The sequence below is a fragment of the Macaca nemestrina genome, chromosome 20 (genome assembly GCF_043159975.1).
Source record: "Macaca nemestrina isolate mMacNem1 chromosome 20, mMacNem.hap1, whole genome shotgun sequence".
Classification (NCBI taxonomy): domain Eukaryota; kingdom Metazoa; phylum Chordata; class Mammalia; order Primates; family Cercopithecidae; genus Macaca; species Macaca nemestrina.
The window spans coordinates 68434231-68450179 of record NC_092144.1 but is presented as its reverse complement, the minus strand read 5'-3'; the positions used below and the strand labels follow the sequence as shown (position 1 = coordinate 68450179).

Below are 15949 nucleotides of genomic sequence, written 5' to 3'. Positions count from 1 at the left end.
CAGTTGTGTCTTTATTTTTTTTTTTTTGGTGGGGGAGACAGGGTCTTGCTCTGTCACCCAGGCTGGGGTGCAGTGGCTCCAACTCAGCCCTCTGCAACCTCAGCCTCCTGATGTCAAGCGATTCTCCTGCCTCAGCCCCTGGCGTAGCTGGGATTACAGATGCGCGCCACCACGCCCAGCTGATTTTTGTATTTTTTGTAGAGAGGGGGTTTTGCCATGTTGGCCAGGCTTGTCTTGAACTCCTGACCTGAGGTGATGCCCCTGCCTCAGCCTCCCAAAGTGCTGGGATTACAGGCATGAGCCACCACACCTGGCCAGTGTGAATTCTTTTATATTAAATAAAGGAGCTGAAGACTTTCCTACATTTGCTATAATAAAAAGGCTTTTCTCCAGGGTGAAGTTTCTGGTGCCAAGCAAGGCAGGAGCTGTGGCTGATGCTCTCCCACACTGGCTGCACTCCTAGAGGTTTTTTCCCGGGTGAATCACTTTGTGCACATCAAGGCAGAAGCTGCAATTTTTTGCTCTCCTACATGCTGCACTCACAATGCTGTAAAGTAGCTGGTGCTAAATAGGATTAAAACTGTGAGAAGAGGCTTTCCAACATTAGCTGCATGCACTGGGCCTTTCTCTGGTGAGAATTCTGCAGGATGAAGTTTCATACTTCCCTGAAAGCTTTCAAGTAGTTATTGCATTTGTACAACCATTCTCTGGTGTTAATTTGTTTTTGCTAATGAAAGCAGAGCTCTGAATATAACATTTATGAACCTCAAGTCAGGTACCAGGGAAGCCACCAGGACAGCTGGCACTGCCCCACTTTCCCTGAACTTAGGAGTCCTTCATAGGGTATGACCATTTTGGTGCAGAAGAGTTTTGCAAAATTTTGCTCACGGCTGGGCCACACTCCTTGCGCTTATGGGGACTTTCTCTGGGGTGAATATTTTGGGCTCAAAGGAGGTAGAGTTCTGGCTGGAGGATTCCCCATGTTACTACACTTGTAAGGCCCTTCGAAGATGTGCGTGTACTCCTGCTTTCTCAGGATGAAAACAAAAGTGAAGGCCTTCCCATGCTCATAACACACTTGCAATTTTTCCCACTGTGAAGTTTTTTGGTAGGAGAAAAGGTTTGCTTCTTCTCAAACACCTTTCCATATGCTATGTATTTATCAGATATCTCTTCAGTGTCAGTTCTCTGTAGGTTCTGCAAAATGTGGAGCTGCAGGGCCCTCGTGTCTGGTGACAGGCCAGTACCATGCAGTGAGCGAAGCCCGGGTCTTGAACCATTGACACCTATGCCCACACTCCTCAAATGGAACAAGCCAGTCTCATGGAAGAACGGGTTTTCAAAAACTATGTATTTATGTTCTATTTATATTGGAGATAGGATCTCGCTCGCTATGTTGCCCAAGCTGGACTCAAACTCCTGGACTCAAGCGCTCCTCCTGCCTCAGCATCCCAAGTAGGTGGGACTATAGGTATGAGCCACCATGCGCAGATAACAACTATTTAAAGATACATTATCAGTTCAAGACACATTACAGGGAGGCCAATGGTAGATCTGGCCATTGGAGGGGAGGAGGGGAGAAGGGGAAAGAATGAGTCTTGGAAGACAAGAGAGGAGGCCATCCAGGGAACAGGAGTCAGGGGAAAGTAGGATAGAGTGTCAGAAGAACGTCAGGAAAATTTTTTAAAAAGGCACGTCTGGCCAGGCTCACGCCTGTAATCCCAGCACTTTGGGAGGCTGAGGTGGGCAGATCACCTGAGGTCAGGAGTTCGAGACCAGCCTGAACAACATGGAGAAACCCCGTCTCTACTAAAAATACAAAATTAGCCAGGTGTGGTGGTGCATGCCTGTAATCCCAGCTACTTGGGAGGCTGAGGCAGGGGAATTGCTTGAACCCGGGAAGTGGAGGTTGCAGTGAGCCGAGATCATGACATTGCACTCCAGCCTGGGCAACAAGAGTGAAACTCTTGTCTCAAAAAGAAAAAAGAAAAAAAGGGCATGGCTATACATCCTGGTGCCAGGACAACAGAGGTCATAACTCAGGTACCAGGTGAGCCACCAGGGCACTGCCAACAGCTCTCTCACAGCTGTCTTCCATTCAACAGAACTGGTGCACCATGGGGCCTCTCTGTCCATGGCCTAATTCAAGCCACCCTGTCCACCAGCCGGGTCTCTTCATTAGTTCTAGTTAGGTGATCACACGGCACGGGTGGCGGCAGTGATCCTATAGAGCTCTGATCGAGTGGTTTGTGAGAAGGCAGCCCACGTCAAGGTGATCCACCCCATGACAAACCACCGTAGGCGAAGATCACCTGTCCAGGTATATAGCTGGGAAGAACTGAACCTCACAAAGTCAATGCTCAGTGACCCCACCATCAATGACCATGTCAGTGCCCACTGGGACTCGCAAGGGACAGCTGGCAGAAAAATTCTACTAGAGTGAGGGGATGTGGCAGAAGGGACAGAAAAGTGACAGATCCTGACAGCGTAACCTAGCCAGGAAACGACCCAGCTGCATGTGATATGCTACACAGGTTTTGAGACTTATGATTCCAGGTCGGCGTTGAGGGGCGGGACTTCCGGCACCGCCATAGTGGTCCTCACTTTGCGGCTGGTGTGTTGGGCTACAGGAGACCTCGGGAGCCGGACAAGGGCGAGGGAGTGGGTGCAGGGGCCGTCACTGCAGCTTCACAAGGTTGTCAAGGTCCCAGGGCAGAAGGTGTGGGGGTTTATGAAGCAGCCAGGGATAAGTCGCAGAACACTGGCCAGTGCCAGGGCCAGCAGCACCTCCCACAGGGAACAAGGGAAAGGCGGAGGAAAACCTAGATTTCATGTGTAGTGGAAAGAGGAGACACAGTAGCCTTACCTAGTGAGCACAGGAATACAAAGCTCTGTAGCATCACGTCACTATAGAAGCCCCCCTGGACCTCACTAAGGAGCCCCACATTTTTGGAAGATGTACTGACCCTGCCCTTAAAGGTCACTAAGCCCTGCAACACCAAGTCAATGGGCAGACAGATGTGATCTAAGCACTGGGCATGAGCCCTAGCCACTGGTCCTTAGTCTCAACACTTCACCGCGAGGGCCCATCTGTAACTCCAACCTAAAACCCCCCTTCCCAAATCCTATCCTCAGGCCCTTCCCTGGTCCAGGCCACCAACATAATGCAGTCTGGAGGTCCAGAAACCACACCAGAATGCTATACATCCAGAGGCCCATTTGACTCCTCCACTCACAGGCCTCCAGACAATTCAGACCCTATAACTACAAAATCCATCACTAATCTTCCAAGAAACGTCCTCCTCCTGCCAACTGCCAACCTCTATTCTCCACAGGAGGCATCCTAATTCTTCCTAACTACTTGGGATGGTCCTTCACCCCTACTCATGCTTATTCCACTTATCTAAGGTAGCAAAAAATTCCATTAGCTCTATCTTGAAGATCTATTGGGAATCAGATCACTTCTCCCATCTCTCTTGCTTCCGTTCTGGACAGGCCACTATCATAACTGTCTGGAACAATACTGCAATAACCTCCCCACAGTCTCCCTGCTTCCAGCCCCGCTACAACCACCTTCTCCAGTAGTGTGTTCATTCAGCAGCCACTGGAATACTTTCCAAATTCTAAGTCAGGTCATGTCCATCCCTTTTCTGTCCAACACCTTTCATGGCTCCCAGCGCCCTCAGTGTGCCAGGAGAGGCAGGACTCCTCTTACGCTCTCCACTCACTGCCGAGGGGGCACGAGATCCTTCCTGAACGCTCAGGTCAGTCTCACGTCCAAGTCTTCGCATATGCAGATCCCTCCTTCTGTACCCTCCACGTCTCAACAAACTGGATTCTGAAATGGTGACCCCCCTACCTGTGAACGCTCCACACTGTTCGGTGGGGCTGCAGAGGACCTGGGGAAGGTACTTCTCAATTGGAGACTTAGGGCAATGGTGCTGAGTCCAGCCGAGTGGGTGCCAGGAGACCCTTGGCACACGCTCCAAGCCTGCAGCCGGGCGCACGCTGGGTCAAGACCTCCCAACGCGTGGCTTTTCTTGGCCTCGGCCTCGCGCTCCTTAAAGCCGACACAACGCCAAGGGCGACCACTCCCGGGAGCCGCGGACACCTCCGCGCGGTGCGACCTGAGGGTCCCATTGGGCCGGCTTTATCTACGGCCGGGGGGAACACTGGGGCTCGGGGGGCGATATTCGCCGCGGTCGGGGCGCTTATATATCACGGAGGCGGAACTTCCCCGACTCTCGTGCCTTCCTCACTCCTGTTTTCATGGGCCCAGGGAGCCTCCAAGATTCCGTCCCTCGCCTGACAACGCGGTGCCTTCAGATGCAGACAAAATCGAGAAATGCCAAAGTGACGGTCCGAGGACGACGACAGAAGTCCCGCTTGCAGACTGATTGGCCCGCGTCTTCCACCCCGCCCGGAAGTGCCCTTCTCCTGAGCTGCCAATGGCCAGCCCTGAGGCACGGCGAGGGTCCTTCTGGATAATGTAGTTTGCGTTGCGTGAGCGGCGACGCGATAAACGCCTTTCCTCAATCACCTTGGCAACGGCCTAGCGGCAGCGTGACGGGCATTGGAAAATAGCGTCATAGTCGGCGGGGAGCCTTGAGCCAATGAAGGCGCGGACCAGGAGCAAGTCAGAGCCGGCATTGAGGGGCGGGACTTCCGGCGCCGCCATTGCAGTGCTCATTTTGCAGCTGGTGGGTTGGGCTACAGGAGGCCTCTGGAGCCAAACAAGGGCGCGGGAGTGGGTGCAGGGACCAACAACGCGCCTTCGCACGCACCATAACCCCCGGCTAATTACTATGCTTTTATGAGCCAAGGTGTTCCCGAAAGTGGAGCCAGCGCCACGCGTCTCAGGGGTCTCCATCCCCAGCCTTCGTCCCTGCGGTGCCCGGAGGCCTTGCGCGCATTTTGTATTAGGAAAGACAGGTCCTGAGTGCGACCGTCACCCAGCGTTCGCGCCACTCAGTGGAAGTGTGAGGGTTCGGCTGAGCGGCAGGGCTAGCCCTAGCGCCTCCTAATATGGCCCTGCCCAGCCCACAGGTTCCAGTGGGGTTGCCAGCGTCGCTGATGGGCCCGGCGCAGGTGAGTGGAGTGTGCCCCAGGCCCTCACCCGCTGGGATTCCGGCCCTTAGGATCCTGAAGCCCAGATAGAGGGGATGTTGGTGTCCTGGGGCGCCTGGCCGTGCCCTGTCCTTACACGTGGGTCTTGGGCCCTGCCCTGGGAGTCACTTACCCTTACCATCCTGAATCCAGGCCAGGCGTTATATCGAGGGATTCCCATTTCTGGAATCCTGTGTAATGAGATCTGGAAGGCTGTCCCAGGCACAGGGACCAGCATGTGCACCTTGCTTGGTTGTGATGAAATGGAAGCATTCCAGGGACTGCAGGTCTCCTTTTAGTCTGGTGGAAACAGAGCAGGAAAACCAGAGTTAGGCCTGGAATGGCAGCCTGAGGAGCTGGGCCTGTATTCTGATGGTGGTGGGAGCCATGGAAGGTTTGGAGCAAAGGAAGGAGGTGCTCTGACTCCAGTCTTAACAGACTCCCTATAGATGCCTAGTGGGCAGCAGACTGGAGGGATGGTGAGGGTGGAGCAGGAAGGCCAGTGAGGAGCTGACAGACGTGGTCCAGATGTGTGCTTTGGGTAGCTGGACAGAGGGGTGCCCATGGAGGTAGGACAGATGGTTGGCTTCTGAATCTGCCCAAATTGGGCCATAGATTACCGGATGTGGGACAGTGAAAGAGAGTGAAATGTTAAGATTGACTTTAGGCTGAGTGCAGTGGCTCACACCTGTAATCCCAGCACTTTGGGAGGCCGAGGTGGCCGGATCACTTGAGGTCAGGAGTTCAAGACCAGCCTGGCCAACATGGTGAAACCCCGTCTCTACTAAAAATACAAAAAAATTAGCCAAGGCATGGTAGTGCGCGCCTGTAATCCCAGCAACTTGGGAGACTGAGGCAGAAGAATCGTTTGAATCTGGGAGATGGAAGTTGCAGTGAGCTGAGATCATGCCACTGCGCTCCAGTCTGAACGACAGCGAGACTCTGTTTAAAAAAAAAAAAAAAAAAAAAAAGGTTTCTAGGCCCAGTGGCTCGCGCCTGTAATCCCAGCACTTTGGGAGGCCGAGGCGGGCGGATCACGAGGTCAGGAGATCAAGACCATCCTGGCTAACACTGTGAAACCCTTTCTCCACTAAAAATACAAAAAATTTGCCAGGCGTGGTGGCAGGTGCCTGTAGTCCCAGCTACTTGGGAGGCTGAGGCAGGAGAATGGCATGAACCCGGGAGGCGGAGCTTGCAGTGAACCGAGACCACGCCACTGCACTCCAGCCTGGGTGACAGAGCGAGACTTCATCTCAAAAAAAAAAAAAAAAAAAAAAAAAAATTGACCTTAGATCTTTCAGATGTGGAAGTTGGTGTGAGGAGCAGATTTCAGGGGGAAGATAAAGAGTTGGATTTTGTTGTATTTGAGATGTCCCAGACACTACCAAATTGAGTTGCCAAGTAGACCCCTAAACATGCGATTATGAAATTACGTCGGGTTTAGGCTGGAAACATCCAAGGGATGGATGCTTGTGGGTGGGCACTGCATGCAGTTGTGGGTTGGGTTCAAGATAGTGGCCGAGCCTCCTAAACAGAGAGTAGGTCTAGGACAAAAATGAAGCATAGCGGCAGAAGTAGGATGAGAGTTGGGCTTTGGTTTAGGTTGATTTATCTCTCTACAGCTCACTATATTGTCGTGGCCATCCTTGTGGTCAGGGCATGTTACCTCCTCTTAAGTAGGGTCCTGGGGTTTTTGTCAGGCTGGTGTAGTGGCAGGATCAGAAAGGATCAGCCTAAGCTGAGTCCCCAAGCCAAGGTGGGGGCCAGTGGGTCTTGGATTTGAGTGTTAGGAAGAGCAAGGACAGCTATGACTGGGAAGGAGACAACACATACAAAGGCAGAGATATAAGAGGGAAGAGATATTTGAGATCTGCTTATGGTTCTGGGCAGCTGATGGTTGAAGAAATAGGGAAAGGACGGGAGGCATTGACTTGAGGGGCTATGGCTGCCTCTGGCAGTGGGGTTTTTGGAGCCCTGTTGTTGGCTTGGACCAGGATTGGATCCTGGTTGCGTCTGTCAGGTATGCTATGTGCATGGTGAGATGCTAGGGAGAATACCTACAGTGTGAACAGGGAGGAGGTGGAAATAGAAGAACTGTATGGTCTGAGGAGTCACGTGTAAAGGTGAGGGAATGTGAACCATTGGGCCCATGGCCCTGGTACAGGCGTCTTAAGAGAAAGGGAAGCCCAAATTTTCTTACGTTTGGGAGGTATGAGCCAGAAGTCACAAGGAAAATTGGCCAGCAGGAGGGAGGAGGCAGCATCCATCTGCCCACCTGCCTGTTGTTCCTCTAGGTTGGATTGGCCTGGATACAGTGACCAGTGGGACCACTAGGAGAGAGGGGCACCATTAATTCCAGGGCATGTTAGGCGGGGGCCCTGAGGAAGAAGATAAGCTGCGGATGGGTGAGTAGTGGATGGACTGAGAGGATCATAAGAAAAAGAGATGTTAGTGGTAGATGTGGCAGGATTCCGAGTCACACGGCAAGGGCCTGCATATTTCCATTTGACCGATTGTTTGTTTCTTTGTCAGCATACCTCTTGGCCCTGTGGCTCAGCTGTCCCCGCATTGAAGAGCCTGGTAACCTTTGAAGATGTGGCTGTATATTTCTCCCAGGAGGAGTGGGAGCTCCTTGATGCAGCCCAGAGGCACCTGTACCACAGTGTGATGCTGGAAAACCTCGAGCTCGTAACCTCACTTGGTAATACCCTGTCCCAGCATGGTGATGACCAGCTTATGCCCTGTGTCTTTTCCTCATAGAAAGCTCTGTTCATCCCAAAGCCAGATCACGGGTACTGCTTCCTTCTCAGGTTTCCTGTTGTAGGTGCTGGGGTGCTGAGACTCTGCTGTGTGTACTTCCCCTATCGCTCTCTGAGCAGCCTCATGAGCTTTCCTAATAGCTGTTGCCCAGAAGCCTTGTGGAGGCAAAGGTTGGGGATCAGACATCTCCAGTCTGCCTAACAGATCCCACTGAGCTTCACCAAATCCCTGGTTGGGTTACCCAGTATGAAGCCATGCCCAGATTTTGTCTCTGTCTCCAGTGAGATTTTTTTTTTTTAGATGAACTCTAGCTCTGTTGCCCAGGCTGCAGTGCAGTGGCGTGATCTCGGCTCACTGCAAGCTCCAGCTCCCAGGTTCATGCCATTCTCCTGCCTCAGCCTCCCAAGTAGCTGGGACTACAGGCGCCAGCACCACGCCCGGCTAATTTTTTTGCATTTTTAGTAGAGACGGGGTTTCACTGTGTCAGCCAGGATGGTCTCGATCTCCTGACCTCTTGATCCACCTGCCTCGGCCTCCCAAAGTGCTGGGATTACAGGTGTGAGCCACCGCGCCCAGCCCTCAATGAGATATTTTTTAAAAACAGCTTTATTAAGATAAATCATACAATTCACCTTTTCAAGTACACAGTTTAGTGATTTCTGTATGTTTTCACATGGTATAATCATTGCTATAATGTAGTTTTAGCATGTTTTCATCACCTAAAGAGAAACTATAGGTCTCATTAGCAGTCCCATTAGCTGTCACTCCCCATCTTTCCTTATCCCTTTCCTTCCGGTCCTAGGCAACCACTAATTACTTTCTGACTATATAGATTTACCTTTCCTAGACATTTTATAGAATACTATGTTTTTCTGTGACTGGCTTTCTCTTAGCATGTTTTTGAAGTTCATCAGTGTTGTAGCATGTATCAGTATTTCGTTCTTTTTTACAGCCAAATATTCCAGTGTGTAGATGGACTACAGTTTGTTTATCCATTTATCAGTTGATGAGCATTCAGCTTGTTTCCATTTTTTAGGTGTTAGAAAAAATGCTACTATAGAAGCTGGGCGAGGTGACTATAATCCGGCTACTCAGGAGGCTGAGGCAGGAGGATCACTTGAGCCCAGAGGTTTGAGACCAACCTGGGCAACGTAGCAAGACTCTATCTCAGTTTTTAAAAAATACTGCTATGAACAGTCTTGTACACATTTTTGTGTGGATGTGTTTTTAGTTCTCTTGTGTAGCTCTGTAGGAACAGACTTGTCAAACTATTTTCCAAATTGGCTGTACCATTTCACATCCCTATCTGGAATGTATAAGTGCTCCAGTTTTTCTACTTCATCTTCATGTATTGTTGTTTATTTTTTTATTATTATTTTAGCTATGTTAGTGAGTGTGAAGTGATATCTCATTGTGGTTTTGGTTTGCATACTCCTCATTATTAAGGATGCTGAACTTCTTTTCATATGCTTATTGGCCATGTGTGTATATATCTTCTTTTACAGAAATGTCTAAGTCCTTTGACCCATTTCTGTGTCCTTGCCCCTAGGGAGGTCTCCCTTATTCTGTTGCTTGGCTGGTCCCTATCCTGCCAATAGTAGTGGGCCCTTCCTCACCCTGATGGCCCTGTTGGCCTATCAGCAATCCCTGGGACCTCTTCTTGAGTGTGAATTCCTGGGTAACATTTCTAAGGAAGTCACCCATTCCCACCAAGTAGAATAGTTAGTTAACTGGCATTTCTGTATTTTCAGGTTGTTGGCATGGAGTAGAGGGTGAGGAGGCCCATCCCAAGCAGAATATTTCTGTAGAAGAGGTGTTACCAGTCAGGATCCCCAACGCAGATTCTTCCACCAAGAAAGCTAACTCCTGTGACATGTGTGGGCCATTCTTGAAAGACATTTTGTACCTGGCTGAGCATCAGGGAACACACTGTGAGGAGAAACCCTACCCATGTGGAGTATGTGGGAGAGACTTTTGGTTGAATGCAAATCTTCACCAGCACCAGAAGGAGCATAGTGGAGGGAAGCCCTTCAGATGGTACAAGGACAGGGATGCACTTATGAAGAGCTCTAAAGTCCATCTGTCAGAGAACCCCTTCACTTGCAGGGAAGGTGGGAAGGTCATCCTGGATAGCCAGGACCTCCTCCAGCTTCAAGCTGTTGACTGCGGGCAGAAGCTGTATTCCAATCTTGGGCAGCTTCCAGAAGTCTGTACCACACAGAAACTCTTCAAGTGCAGTAACTGTGGAAAAGCCTTCCTGAAGAGCTCCACTCTCCTCAGCCATCTGAGAACTCACTCTGAAGAGACACCATTTGCATGCCCAACAGGTGGAAATTTCTTAGAGGAGAAATCAACCCTTGGTAATCAAAAATTTCACACTGCAGAAATACCCAATGTGTGTAAGGAGTGTGGGAAGGCCTTTAGTCACCCATCTAAGCTGAGGAAGCACCAGAAATTTCACACTGAAGTAAGATATTATGAGTGCATTGCGTGTGGGAAAACCTTCAATCACAAACTCACATTTGTTCATCATCAGAGAAGTCACTCAGGAGAAAGACCTTATGAGTGCAGTGAATGTGGGAAAGCCTTCAGTAACAGATCACACCTCATTCGGCATGAGAAAGTTCACACTGGAGAAAGGCCTTTTGAGTGCCTGAAATGTGGAAGAGCCTTCAGCCAAAGCTCCAATTTCCTTCGGCACCAGAAAGTTCACACACAGGTAAGACCTTATGAGTGCAGTCAATGTGGTAAATCTTTCAGCCGAAGCTCTGCTCTCATTCAGCACTGGAGAGTTCACACTGGAGAAAGACCGTATGAATGCAGTGAGTGTGGAAGAGCTTTTAACAATAACTCCAACCTTGCTCAGCACCAGAAAGTTCACACTGGAGAACGGCCTTTTGAGTGCAGTGAATGTGGAAGAGACTTCAGCCAAAGCTCCCATCTCCTTCGACATCAGAAAGTTCACACTGGAGAACGGCCTTTTGAATGCAGTGATTGTGGTAAAGCCTTCGGTAATAGCTCCACACTCATCCAGCACCAGAAAGTACATACTGGGCAAAGGCCTTATGAGTGCAGTGAATGTAGGAAATCCTTCAGCCGCAGCTCCAGCCTGATCCAGCACTGGAGAATTCACACTGGAGAAAAGCCTTATGAGTGTAGTGAGTGTGGGAAAGCCTTCGCTCACAGCTCCACTCTCATTGAACACTGGAGAGTTCACACAAAAGAAAGGCCTTATGAGTGCAATGAATGTGGGAAATTCTTTAGCCAAAACTCCATTCTCATTAAGCATCAGAAAGTTCATACTGGAGAAAAGCCTTATAAGTGCAGTGAATGTGGGAAATTCTTTAGCCGAAAATCTAGCCTTATTTGTCATTGGAGAGTTCACACTGGAGAAAGGCCTTATGAATGCAGTGAATGTGGGAGAGCCTTTAGCAGTAACTCCCACCTGGTTCGTCATCAGAGAGTTCACACACAAGAAAGGCCCTATGAATGCATCCAGTGTGGAAAAGCCTTTAGTGAAAGATCTACACTTGTTCGGCACCAGAAAGTTCACACCAGAGAAAGGACTTACGAGTGTAGCCAGTGTGGGAAACTCTTCAGCCATCTTTGTAACCTTGCTCAGCATAAAAAGATTCATATTTGAGTAGAGCCTTATGGAAGTGGTCTTCGTGAGAAAATCTTCAGCCAAGTCAAACTTTATGCAGCAGTATCCCCATACCAGAAAAATTACCTACATGTACTGCTAATGTGGAAAAGCCTTCAGAAGCTACCCTGTTTCTGACCAGCCCAGGAACCTTTGCAGGGCCATCTCACCCATGCAGCATAAGGCAGAAGCCATGGCCACTTTCCATCTTGCCTGGATCCAAAAATTTGCAGCAGTCCTGTCCTCTGGCTTGGGGAAAACAGTACCCTGAGCCTCCCTTCACCTGTCCTGTAGGGATTCAGGACTGTCCTCAGCTCACTGGAATGGTTTAATTCCCATTGCTTCTGAGAGGGTTAGGCAGTGAACTGAATGCATGCTGGCCGAGGGGCCTTGAGGGAAACCTAATTTGAGCTCAGGAAGATGCACATTCCTCGTGGATGTAGTCAAGTCTGTGTTTAACCCCTAAGATGTGTCCATTGAGACCACAAATCACCTGCCACTAGAATCACCTACCTTGTCTGCACCATACGCATGATAATAAAGACCTTATTGATCAGGTCACCTTTAATCTTAGGGGTTCTGTTGGGGTAGGTTGAGAAAATGAATGGATAGAGTGGGGAGTGCCTTTTCAGGGCACAAAATCTGCCTGAGGGCACAGTAGAAGAGCAGGTAGTTGCTCTGTCCTGTTGTAGCCTACTTTGCATTGCTATGTGAAAGACTGAAAGGCTCTGGATTGAATGTAGTGGCCTATGTTTCAGTTACCACAGGGCCCAGAGCTTACCCTGAGGAAAAATAAATCCGTCTACAACACTAATGTGTCACAGGGTCACCAAGGCAAAGACCTAGAGGGGTCCAGGGAGGACTCTGTGCATAGAGAAACACTGGATGTGAGGTAATAACTAGGAATTTAGGGAGACTGTGGTGAACTAGGGCACATGCCATCATGGACAAAGAAGCAGCCATAGTTCCCCATCAACTGGGACTCTGCAGGGTGAGGGTGTGCAGAACAACTGCAGAGCTGCAGACCTTTGTATTTGCCATGTTAAAGTTTTTGCTATAGTTAAAGCAGATAAATGCAATATTGTTTACATTCACTTCTCTCAAACTGTATCTTGGCACCCATCACTCCCCAGGTAGGAACTGGGGACTGAGAGAAGCAATAGCCTGACGTCCAGGAAAGTGTTTTTTGTAGTCTGGCCAGGGTTTCTGGTCACTAACACACACTTCATGCCTTCACAGTCTTGCTGGCCAACAGAGTGGGCACAGGCAAATGGGGGCGTTTAACACAGTTGACAGAGCTGGTATTTTAGAAGGAGATTGAGATTTGGAACCTTGCAGAATATGGTGTTTAGCACCTATTTTAAAAAGCTTATTTACCATGTAATTTCATCATCATCACATGTGAGTTGTTGCTGTTTCTTTGACCTCCCCCATACAAGGAAGTACTCATGAGAGCACTGGCTGGGATGTGAACAGGAGTCCCCATAAAGGAGAGGCCTGGCCAGGTGCAGTGGTGCACACCTATAGTCCTAGCTGCTTGAGAGGCTGAGGCAGGAGGATCTCTTGAGCCCAGGAGGTTGAGTACATCCTGGACAACATAGCAAGGCCCCATCTCTAAAAAAGAAAAGAGTGGCCTGGGCTCACATCACTGAACAGCAGTTTCAGTAGCCACTGCCAGCTGTCCTAGATCCCTCTGTTCTCCCTGCCCATGTGAATGTCACCTAACAGGCTCAGCAGTGGGGTATGTGACAGGACCAGTACTCCATGACTGGTCGTTCCTCACCCTGACCATGGCACCCTTGCCCTGCCAAAGATTGTACTCCTGGCTGAACGTTAGGCAGTATACTCCAGATAGAAACCAAACAGAGTAGTGGATCAAACTTTTCACCAACAACAGACCATTTATGGTGGAGACCACCTTTTCAGATGTGACATGGCTCACAGTCTCATTTGTAAAGAGCACTTTTCAGTTCATGCACAGCAGGATTCATAAGTGAGAGGACTCAAGGACCAGGCATTTGTGAAGGCTTTCCAGGGTAACTACCCACTTCTGGCACTGGAGTACCCGAATAGTGAGAAGCTCAAAAGAGAATATGGAAATGCCTTCCTTTCTCCATCACCACAGCACTCATGGCACAGGGAAGCCATGAAAAGTTGAGTGGGAAGATCCTGCCACACAGCTCCAACATCAGATAACACCAGGCAGGCCATGATAGGGAGAAGCCCTTCAAGAGCAGTGGCTATGGGAAGACATGAAGACTTTTGCCCTCTTCAACCACCTAAGAACCCACACTGAAGAGAAATCTTTAAACACTTGGTATGAAAAAAGACCCTCAAGAAGAAATCAATCCTTATCTATAACCAAAAAATTCACAATAGAGAAAACCCCCGCATGTAAGGAATGTGGGATGGTCTTTGGTCACCTCTCCTGTGTGAGAAAGCAATATAAAGTACCTGTGGGGAAAAGGCATTACAAGTGCAGTGAAAATGGGAAAGCCTTCAGCTGTAGACACCCCCTTTAAAGAAAAATCACCAGAGAATTCACGACAGAGTTTTGGGCAACAAATGTGGGAAAGCCGCAGCTCCCAGAATCTTAGGCAGCACTGTATTACTGCTATTGCAGAAACCATCTGTATTAGTTACCTATTGCTGTGTAACAAATTACTCAAAACCTAGTGGCTTAAAACAATAGTTATTATCTCACAGTCTCTATAGGTCAGAAACTTTGGTGCAGCTAGCTGACTCCTCTTCAGGGTTTCTCACAAGGCTAACATCAAGATGTCACCTGGGGGGTGTGGTCATCTGAAGGCTTGCCTGGGGAAGGCTCTGCTTCCAAGCAAACTCACGTAATTGGCAGCATTCAGGTTTTTTTTGTGGGCTGCTGGACTGAGGGCCTGTCTGTTGGTCTGAGACCTCCTCCAGTTCTCTGCCACATGGGCCTCTCCAAAATGGCAGCTTGTGGATCAAAGCTTGCAAGCTGATAATGCAATGGAGAATACCAACAAGTCAATCATTTGTAATCTAATAATGGAAGTGAGATCCCACCATCTTTGCTATGTTTTATTTGTTAGAAGCAAGTCACTTGGTCCAGCCCACAGTCAAGGGGAGAGGATTACACAAGAGCATGAATACCACAGGGCAGAGATCATTGGAAGCCATGTCAAAAACTGCCTGCCACACTGTGTCATCTCTGCCACCTGGCAAGATCTCATGATGTGTCAGTCTCCTCCACTGTGCTAAGGGAAGGCAGCCTACCTTTCCATTCTCTAGAGAGAATTTCATATAGTCTGAGCCCTTTGAGTACCCTCATTTTCTTTCCCACTGATGGCTTTAGATTTTGGTATGACACAGTTCTTGCTAAGATCTGAGCTGGTGTCTTCTGGAGCTTTCCAGAAAAGGCTTCTTGCCTGGGCATGGTGGCTCACGCCTATAATTCCAGCACTTTGGGAGGCCAGGGCAGGCAGATCATGAGCTCAGGAGATTGAGACCATTCTGGCTAACATGGTGAAACCCCGTCTCTACTAAAAATACAAAAAATTAGCTGGGCGTGGTGGTGGGCGCCTGTAGTCCCAGCTACTTGGAAGGCTGAGCAGGAGAATGGTGTGAACCCGGGAGGCAGGGTTTGCAGTGAGCCAAGATTGCACCACTGCACTCCAGCCTGGGTGACAGAGCGAGACTCCGTCTCAAAAAAAAAAAAAAAAAAAAAAAAAGAAAAGGTTTCTCTTCGTGGACACATTGTTTGCATCTACATGTGACACTTGGGAATGATTTGTTTAATCTCAATCACCCAGTCCTGGATCTGCCTGTCTCTCACTGAGATAATAAAGGCCTTAATGTGTAGCCACTTGCATCAGAGGTGGCGAGGTGAGTTGAAACAATTCATCCTAATAAAAAGAACAGCTTGTAGGGGGCACTGAGTGTCTCAAACAGCCGCATGGGCAGGAATAACACTCAGTCCAGTTTTGGTTGAATTTGCCTTGTTGCCCTAAGGCCTCCTGTGAAAAACTGACAGGCTCAGACTGAATCTTGTGGTTTAGACACCAAGGGTCACCTGTGGACCCAGAGCTGGCTCTGAAGAATGGGGTAGTTTCTTTGAGAACCTTCACAGCAAAAATTTGGTCCTCTGTTCCCAGTGCATGTCCTACTTTACTAGCTATGTCTCCCAGTACCTGCCCATGGCTCATGACTCATGAAATATAGAGCTCAGTAGGCAGGTATAACTGGTTCAGACCTGCCAGGGCTATGTGGAAACTATCATTGGTACAAAAACAGTGTGGAGAAGACTGTGGTAGACAAGAGGGGACATGTCTGTTCTAAGGGCATATCAGAAACTTCCAATGACTATGGCCAAGTGAGATAAGGGTGTATAGGACTTCTCAGGACATGCAGACCTATGTGTCACTCATAGCTGAAATTCAAATAAATGTTTTGTGGATTTCC

General features: G+C 49.2%; 1 protein-coding gene and 1 long non-coding RNA gene across 7 annotated transcripts in view; one reads left to right on the top strand and one right to left on the bottom strand.

Moving 5' to 3' along the window:
* The window catches only part of LOC105488047 (uncharacterized), a 20788-nt gene extending 16186 nt beyond the window's left edge, over positions 1 to 4602 (bottom strand). Inside the window, exon 1 of the long non-coding RNA XR_011618009.1 lies at positions 3860 to 4602. This is a non-coding gene — a long non-coding RNA (uncharacterized lncRNA). The remainder of the gene's footprint in view (positions 1 to 3859) is intronic.
* On the top strand, positions 4576 to 15949 carry LOC105488045 (zinc finger protein 132). 6 transcript variants are annotated; one of them, XM_071088127.1, is made up of 4 exons: positions 4702 to 5088; positions 7401 to 7511; positions 7639 to 7828; positions 9618 to 15949. In XM_071088127.1, exons 3-4 carry the CDS (start codon positions 7774 to 7776, stop codon positions 11507 to 11509), a joined length of 1947 nt encoding a protein of 648 aa, XP_070944228.1. In that variant the 5' UTR covers positions 4702 to 5088; positions 7401 to 7511; positions 7639 to 7773; the 3' UTR covers positions 11510 to 15949. The 6 variants fall into 6 exon arrangements, with proteins under 6 accessions (XP_070944226.1, XP_070944227.1, XP_070944228.1 ...); XM_071088125.1 differs by lacking the exons at positions 4702 to 5088; positions 7401 to 7511 and adding an exon at positions 4576 to 4700; XM_071088126.1 differs by lacking the exon at positions 7401 to 7511 and having other exon boundaries at positions 4701 to 5088.

Bases quoted from the DNA above. Each gene is read 5' to 3' on its own strand.
- LOC105488045 (XM_071088125.1), top strand. From the start codon at position 4,614: ATGAAGGCGCGGACCAGGAGCAAGTCAGAGCCGGCATTGAGGGGCGGG. The intron at 4,701-7,638 runs GTGGGTTGGGCT...TTTCTTTGTCAG, and splicing joins CAGTGCTCATTTTGCAGCTG to CATACCTCTTGGCCCTGTGG. The intron at 7,829-9,617 runs GTGATGACCAGC...CTGTATTTTCAG, and splicing joins TAATACCCTGTCCCAGCATG to GTTGTTGGCATGGAGTAGAG.